Source organism: Sodiomyces alkalinus (assembly GCF_003711515.1).
Source record: "Sodiomyces alkalinus F11 unplaced genomic scaffold SODALscaffold_3, whole genome shotgun sequence".
In the NCBI taxonomy this organism is placed as follows: Eukaryota; Fungi; Ascomycota; class Sordariomycetes; order Glomerellales; family Plectosphaerellaceae; genus Sodiomyces; species Sodiomyces alkalinus.
The window spans coordinates 491,541-499,462 of NW_021167081.1; the positions used below are offsets into that span (position 1 = coordinate 491,541).

General features: G+C 57.8%; 3 protein-coding genes and 1 non-coding gene across 4 annotated transcripts; 1 reads left to right on the forward strand and 3 right to left on the reverse strand.

The window, feature by feature from the left end:
• Positions 1 to 89: 89 nt before the first annotated feature.
• SODALDRAFT_339107 (pyrazinamidase/nicotinamidase) lies at positions 90 to 1,180 on the reverse strand (the record flags this gene model as incomplete). Its single annotated transcript, XM_028612832.1, has 3 exons — positions 90 to 122; positions 318 to 926; positions 1,115 to 1,180. 3 exons carry the CDS (start codon positions 1,178 to 1,180, stop codon positions 90 to 92), a joined length of 708 nt encoding a protein of 235 aa, XP_028467438.1.
• Positions 1,181 to 2,096: 916 nt separating this feature from the next.
• Positions 2,097 to 3,951, reverse strand: SODALDRAFT_274813 (MFS general substrate transporter; the record flags this gene model as incomplete). Its single annotated transcript, XM_028607956.1, has 2 exons — positions 2,097 to 3,608; positions 3,688 to 3,951. The coding sequence occupies 2 exons, from the start codon at positions 3,949 to 3,951 to the stop codon at positions 2,097 to 2,099; spliced, it is 1,776 nt and encodes a 591-aa protein (XP_028467439.1).
• Positions 3,952 to 5,688: 1,737 nt separating this feature from the next.
• On the reverse strand, positions 5,689 to 5,760 carry SODALDRAFT_t90. The gene has a single exon. It is a non-coding gene; the product is annotated as a tRNA-Gln (tRNA).
• Positions 5,761 to 6,131: 371 nt separating this feature from the next.
• SODALDRAFT_331740 (monooxygenase) lies at positions 6,132 to 7,922 on the forward strand. Its single transcript, XM_028611527.1, has one exon. It carries the CDS (start codon positions 6,230 to 6,232, stop codon positions 7,772 to 7,774), a length of 1,545 nt encoding a protein of 514 aa, XP_028467440.1. The 5' UTR covers positions 6,132 to 6,229; the 3' UTR covers positions 7,775 to 7,922.

Here is a 7,922-nt window from a genome sequence, read left to right on the forward strand (position 1 = left end):
GGCGAATCGTCCTCACGTGGTAAAATGTATATTCTAATTCGAATGTCATGAAATTATCGTAGTACATCATCTAGAACAGCAGCATCGACTCAAATATAACCAACGGCAAGTGCTATTCGTAGCTACGGAGGGTCACTGTAATCATTCACTCTTCACGCGGTCCTCATCGCCAGTGATATAAATATCAGATATAAACATCAGATATAAACAAGTCAACAATTTCCAAAATCAGACCCTCATTCGTTCAGTTTCCGTCATTATCCACGTCATTAGATCCATATGAATGCCCGTCCTTCACATCTCGCAAGCGCCCTGACCCTCTCCACCTCCGGCCCCTCAAACCTCACGACCTGAACGCCCGCCACAGCCAACTCAGCCTTCACCCGGTCCCAAGCAGCAGGGTCAACACACCTCGTCCCCTCCTCGACAACCACAGTCCGGAACCCCTCGGCCGCCGCATCGATCGCAGAGCACTTGACACAGTAGTCGCCCGCCAACCCCACCACAAAAACATCCGTGACGCCCGCCCCGCGCAGCCTTTCCGCGAGCCCCGAATCCGCCACGCGCCCCGGGTCCTCAAACGGGCCGTAGAAAGCGCTGTACATCTCGATATCCGGCCTCGTGCCCTTCGCCACCACGGCGTCGAGCAGGTCGGCCTCCAGCTCGGGGATCAGCGCCGCGCCGGGCGTGTCCTGCACGCAGTGCGCCGGCCAGAGGCGCGACTCGAGCTTCTCGGCCGAGTTGTGCGGGTTGGCGATGGTGGTGGTGGACAGGAAGGGTGAGGCGCCCGGGTGGTTCGTCGCGAAGGAGACGTGGGAGGCTGGGTGCCAGTCCTTGGTGGCGATCTTGGTCGCGAACGGGAGCTTGAGGAGGGAGTTGACTACCGGGGCGATGGCCCGGCCGTCTGGTACTGCGAGAGAGCCGTTCTGTTGCGGGGTGAGACGGAGGGGAGGAGTTTTATGTTAGTAACGCAAGGGTGTTTTCGGGGGAGTCGGGGGAGTCGGGGAGCCGCGTGAGACAGAAGGAGTGGGTGTACGTGACACTACGTGACACTACAGGATGTACGACGTAGGTACGTAAGGGCAGCGAAGTAAAAAGTGGCAGGCTGACGTACCGGAGGGCAGAAATCCTCTTGAAAGTCGACCACGAGAAGGGCCGGCTTGAAATTGTCCTCACCCATGGTCAGGTTTGTGCGCCTTGAATTATACGAATTTGGTGAGAATGATATTGTTTCGGGCATAAGAGCGAAAGAGAAGAGCGGATAATGGAAAAGTGATAACTATGATAATCTCATACCGCCACGCCTATGTGGTGTGGTGTCCATAACCTCGAGGTAAGTGAAGTTCCGGGCTCATCCAATGAGGTGCCAGTACTCCGTATTCCGGGCCAGTTTGTGCATTCTTACTGGTTTAAGATGGTCTGACTCAGATCCTCACCGAGCTTCACTTGTACGAATACCCTCCAAAATACAAGGCTATATCGAGACGGAGGTCGACTTTACGGAGTACTCGGTCACCATGCCTTATATCCACCCCCCAGGTAGTATCAGTGCAGGTACACCCAAGCCCCGACTCGGAAGTCGACGTACTTCGTATTATCCAGTCCAGCCCCCAACGCCACCATCGCAACTACAGTCTACAACCACCACAACCACGGATAATGGGACCTAACCTACCCCCTGGACCACCCCCTAGACCACCCCCTATTTCCCCTCGCTTTTGTGGGAAGAGCATTGGTACTCATTAGCCCAAGCGTGGCATGATGTACAGCTTCAGCCTTCCATCGACAGCCCGCAAGCCACGGGTCTACGTCTACCTTATCGACGTCGTCACCGAATATTTTCATCTACGAAAAGAAACGACCTCAACACGAGTGTGAAGACGAGGGAACCATGGCGAATGAAAAATGCATGGTTTAAAACCATGTGACAAAATGTCGGTCATTAAAATATGATACATATAGGCAGGCCTTCGGGTGATTCCACGCGCCATCTGGCACATCATCCAAGAGAAAACAAAAAAAGCAACCACCACCTGTTTCTTGCCGCCGCCCCTTTTTTATTTTTATTTATTTTTATTTTTATTTTCCCCAATTATTTACTGGCCTGGCAGCTTGTCTTTGTCCTTGCCCTGGTGAAGTGTCGTCGCAACCTTGTCAGTCATGTGGACGTCCATGTCGGGCATCATCACGGCGCAGAAGATAGCCACGACCGAGAAGGCAATGTTGGTCAGGAAAACGGTGCGGTACGCGTCGTTGCTGGCCACCTGGTACGCCCGCATGCCGGTGGCCAGGATCGAGTCCGTCAGCCCAGCGACGCCCCCGAACGACCCGGTCGTGAGGGCCGCCATAAAGTCGGCCACGCTGCCCTCGGGCAGGCCGGCGGCCACCAGCGCGCCGGGCACCTGGGCGGGGACCTCGACGGCCAGGCGGTTCGACAGCACCACGCTGTACACGGTGGCGGCGATGCTGCTGATGAGGAAGCGGATGCTGCCGGCGACGCCGCTGGCGCTGCCGAGCTGGGCCTGGTCGGGCGCGCACAGGGTGACGATGGTGATGGCGGTGCCCTCGCCCCAGCCGGCCATGAAGGCGCCCACGCCGACGAGGGCGGAGGCGCGCACGGGGGTGTCGGGCCCGCAGGTGGCGATGGTGGCGAAGGCGATGCCGCCGATGGTGAAGGTCACGACGCACTGCCACTTGAGGTAGCCGATCAGCTTGCCGAGGAAGCCGCCGACGATCTGGCCGGCGACCATGAAGAGCGAGACGATGGAGGCGAGCCAGGCGGTGTAGAAGGTCGAGTGGCCCTCGGTGGTGTACATGACGGCCACCATGCTGGGCCACACGATGGCGAAGGCGTAGTAGACGCTGGCGCCGAGACCCGTCAGCACGGTGGAGGCGACCCAGGGCAGGTGGCGGAAGTAGCGCATGCGCACGAGCGGCTCGGACAGCCTGGCGTAGCACTCCCAGAGGACGAAGACGACGAGGGCGACGAAGCCGACGACGATGGTGGCGATGACGTTGGCCGAGTCCCAGGCGTAGACGCCGCCGCCCCAGTTGAGGCCCATCATGAAGATGAGGAGACCGCCGGTGTAGAAGGCGGTGCCGACGTAGTCGAAGCGGCGCATGTAGTCCCAGAACTTGGCGCCGCCGCCGTGCTTCATCTCGAAGGTGGGCGGGTGGTAGAAGAAGAACCAGCAGAAGAGACTGGCCGCGTTGATGGCCGTGTTGAGGTAGAAGAGCCCGCGCCAGCCGACGTTGGGGTGGTTCTGCAGGAAGGCCTGCGCGAGGATGGGCGCGATGCCCGACCCGGGGATGCAGAACAGGTAGCAGAAGCCGTTACCGGCGAGGCGGTACTTCATGGGCACCAGCTCGCCCATGACGTAGAAGTAGGACAGCTGGGTGGCGGCGGCGACACCGATGATGGTCATACCGCCGATGAGCATGGGAACGTTGGTGGCGACGGAGCAGATGATGCAGCCGAGGACACCGAGGGCGGCACCACCAACGAAAATCCATCGGCGTCCGAAGATGTCACTGAGGCGGCCGATGATTGTGAGAGTGACGGCACTGGTAAGGGTGTAGACGAGGGCGACCCAGACGATGTTGGGGTCCTGGAAACGAATTGTTAGTGGTGTTGTAGCGCAATAGGGAGGGAGTTGGGGGGAGGGGGGAATAAAGGAGAAAGCTCACCGGACCAATATCCGCATTGATGATGCCGAGAATAGGGGCAGCAAAACCAAAGCCAGCAACACCTGCCATGAGACCGAGACCAATGCCCAACATGGTACCGATGAAGAATCGGCTCTTGAAGTAGCCCTCGGGAAGGGAATCTTCATCGGTGACGAATTGGTTGCTGTCGGTGCTCGACTTGTCGGAGATCTTGTCGATCCTCTCCTCGTGGCCCTTTTCCGGGTCGACGGCGCCAGGGCCGTCTCGCGAGACCGGCTTCGACATGACTGCTGCAAGTGTTCGATGGTCAAATCGTACAAGGGTCGGTGATGAGTTGTCGATGTGAGGAAGAAAGGGCGAAGAGACAGCTCAGCTCACAGCACGTAGACTGAGATGTGATCTGATCCTGAACCTCTTCTGGCCGTGGCGGGGAGGGGTGGGAGTCGTATATCTATATACAAGTTGAAGAAGGCCGGGAGCAAGACAGCTCTACTCCAAAGGAGGATCAGGCGATCAGGGGACCGCCGAAGTCGCCCTCTCGACCGGCGGACGCGAGCCATTGACCCTCACTTTTGCAGCTTGGGCAAGATGGCAAAGTGCAATGAATCAGTAGCGGGCAGCTCGTTTTTTTGGCACTAGAGCACGGCCTCGACGGCAGACATTTTCCGAGATCTAAGCGAATGGTCAAGACTCAGCTCTTCCCCACGGGGCTTTGGCGTAGCGTCGGATCTCCGCAACGATCCATTGGGGCTGCAGGAGCCAAACGGCAGTCCCCGTCGAGACCATGCATGCATGCAATGGAAATGACGGTTTTGTTAGAGTTTTCGTCTTGTTTCCCAGCAGATGGGTTCGGCCTAAGGGATCCAGGGACCTTGCCGTGTGTTGTCGACGCTTGGCAAAGATGCTCAGAGCTGTAGCTACTCGCGAGTCTAGGCTTCTGGTTGGTCGATCATTGAGGGAGCGAGCTGTCCATAACTTCGTATCACTAGCCTCTGTACGGTGTACCCAGCATAACTAGAGTGCGCCACCGCATTTTGTTTGTTGTTCTTGGTATTGTGGAAAATAGCGCCAGATCTGGGGGGCCCTGGGGGCAATTTTCCGCTGACTCTTTGGCGGCTGGCCCACGATGATGTGGAGTAATCCGGGGTATGGGGTACGCTACAGCACCCAATATTGATAGGCATTTTGAGAAGCTATCGCGACTGGAAAGAAGAACCATCTTCGCCCCCGGCTGGAAAAAGGGAAAAAAGGCATTCCCAGAAATGGGGACTGTGGCGGGCGAGAGACAGCAGGTATGGAGTAGGTAGACTAGGGTACAGTAGTAGCGGCACAAAGAAGATGAGAGGGTGGAGGCCACGTGATGCTTACTTGACGTGTCGCGTAATGTACAAACTACGCGAAGTTTGCGGTACCTTATTAATGACTAAGGTACCTTAGGTAACTTGCGAAGGCCTAAGGTATACACTAGGACGGGTACCTAATTCCATCGCATCGTGCATCGTGCTGCCGTACGTAAAAGTACCTTGCCGCAACCTTAAGCTCTCAAGCCCAAGCCCTTGACCAAGTGAAGAACATTGTACAACCTACGTCCTGCTTATGCTATCAGTATAGTCCAGCGTCAAGACCCAAAAACCATTCGAAGGTGAAACCTGGGTGTGTGGCCAAGACTCTGATCGTACACGGTACACGTACTAATTACAGAGTAGACTAGAGGACCGGCGCCTCTGGGCCCATTTTAGATGGTCAAGGTTGGACTTGTTCACGGAATTTCTTGCCTATCCGTACGAAGGCGTGTGGCGGACTGTTGGGAACACCCCGAAACAACCGCTTGCTGTAACGAGAGCGGTTTGCCGTTTATAACGAAAAGTGACGGGATGCGGGGTATGAAAGACACTTCTTTCGCCCCCTCCTCGGTTTCCTAGAGGAGATATCTGCATGCTGTACATGAGGGAAAAGAAGAAGAAAAGTTCAGATAAAAATAAAGCGACAAAAACAAGACGATATAGGCAACAAAATAAGAACAGGTCTAACCAGGAATCGAACCTGGACCCTGGGAATCAGAATCCCATGTCCTAACCATTAGACTATTAGACCGTTTAGAGTTGTTTAGCATCTCATTCGCTAATCATATAGAGCTATACGGACATGTGTGTCGAGAAGACGGAGTGAGAGTTGCGGGATTTCTTTGCCGGAAATGGACGAGATGGGTAATTACAGGATAATGGGCATCTTTATCCACGATGGAGATTTCACAGCTACCTAAGGTACAACGCACTTGCGACATGAGAGTAGGTACCCAACTTACTCAGCAGGACTCCCTGAAACGACTAATATCTCTTATCTTATCCCTTTTCCTCTCGCGCCTTGTGATTGGAAGTAAAACCTTCGACTAATCTTGGGGTCCCACTGCCCCAGTATCACATGAAAATGGTGTCTCAACAAGTCCCATTCCCCGACTCTGTCAAGGTACAGAGTATTCGTGGGACGTTCGTGATCCAGACGAGTACGACGACGCCTCAGTCACCCAATTGTCGTCCCCTCGCCGCCCATCAACTCCCTCAAAATGCCTACGTCCCCCGAAGTCGAGCACCTCGACGTGCTCGTCCTGGGCGCGGGTCTCTCCGGCATCAATGCCGCCTACCGCGTGCAACAGGAGCTCCCGGGCTTGAGCTACGCCGTCCTCGACCGCCGCGACGTCATCGGTGGCACCTGGTCCTTCTGGCGCTACCCCGGCTTCCGCTGCGACGCCAGCATGACCACCTTCGGCTTCTCCTGGCACCCCTGGACCCATAACCGGCTCATCATCGAGGGTCCCCCCATCGTCGACTACATCCAGGACGCCGTCCGCACCCAGGGGATTGACCGCCACATCCGCCTCCACCACCGCGTGCGCTCTGCCAACTGGGACTCGGCCGAGGCTCGTTGGGTGCTCGAGGTCGACGTCGGTCCCGAACCAAAGGAAGGCGGAGACGGCGACGGCAACGGAACCGACACACCCCAAACCGTCCGCAAGATATTCAAGGCCTCTTTCCTCTTCATGTGCACCGGATACTACTCCTACGAGCGCGCCCTCGAGGCCGACATCCCCGGCATCAAAGACTTCGCCGGCGTCGTCGCCCACCCGCAGTGGTGGCCCGAAGACCTCGACCACACCGGCAAGCGCGTCATCATCATCGGCTCCGGCGCCACCGCCATCACCCTCTTCCCCACCATGGCCCAGACCGCCTCCCACACCACCATGCTCCAACGGAGCCCTTCCTTCGTCTTCTCCCCCCCGACCGAGAGCCCCATGGACCAATTCCTCCGCCGCTTCCTGCCCCTCTGGCTGGTCCACTGGATCGCCTACGCGCGCGATCTCGTCCGCGAGACCCTCTTCGTCACCTGGCTCCTGGCCTTCCCCCGCGTGGGCCGCCGCTTCCTCACCGCCGAGGCCCGCAAGAAGCTTCCCCCGGGCTACCCCGTCGACGTCCACTTCAACCCGAAATACGACCCGTTCCGCCAGCGCCTCTGCATGTCCCCGGACGGCGACGTCTTCGCGGCCCTCCACAAGCCCAACGCCGAGATCGTCACGGACCACATCGACACCGTGCTCGCGGACGGCATCCGCACCCGCTCGGGCCGCTTCCTCCCCGCCGACATCATCGTCACCGCCACGGGCCTCTACGTCGAGCTCTTCGGCACCATCGCCCTCTCCGTCGACGGCGAACCCGTCCACCCGGGCGAGGTCTACTGCTGGCGCGGCTGCATGCTCGAGGGCGTCCCCAACGCGGTCGCCGTCATCGGCTACGTGGCCGGCACCTGGACCCCCGGCGCCGACGCCATGGCGCGCCTCACGATCAAGGTCATCAAGCGCGCCCGCGCCGTCGGCGCCGCGTACTTTGCGCCTGTGCTGTCGGCCGAGGAGAAGGCGAACGCGCCGCGCCACTCCGTCATCGATATGAACAGCGCGTACTTCGTTCGCGCGCACGGCCGGCTCCCGCTGGCTATGCGGAAGGGTCCGTGGTATGGGAGGGAGAATATCGTGACGGATCTCAAGGCGCTGTTCTTTGGCAGTTTGACCGACGGCATGAAGTATATAATGCCCGGCCCGAGGTCTAAGAGCGATTAACCAACCGTTTGGGCTTCGGTCATGGGGTCGATGTATGTAAACGTGTTGGAAACAAGGTCATGTCGTCGAACTGGCCAATGCCTCTTTGATGGAACATCTCTGTGATGTAGCATGTACACTAGATTTCTACCTAGGAATAGATCCACCC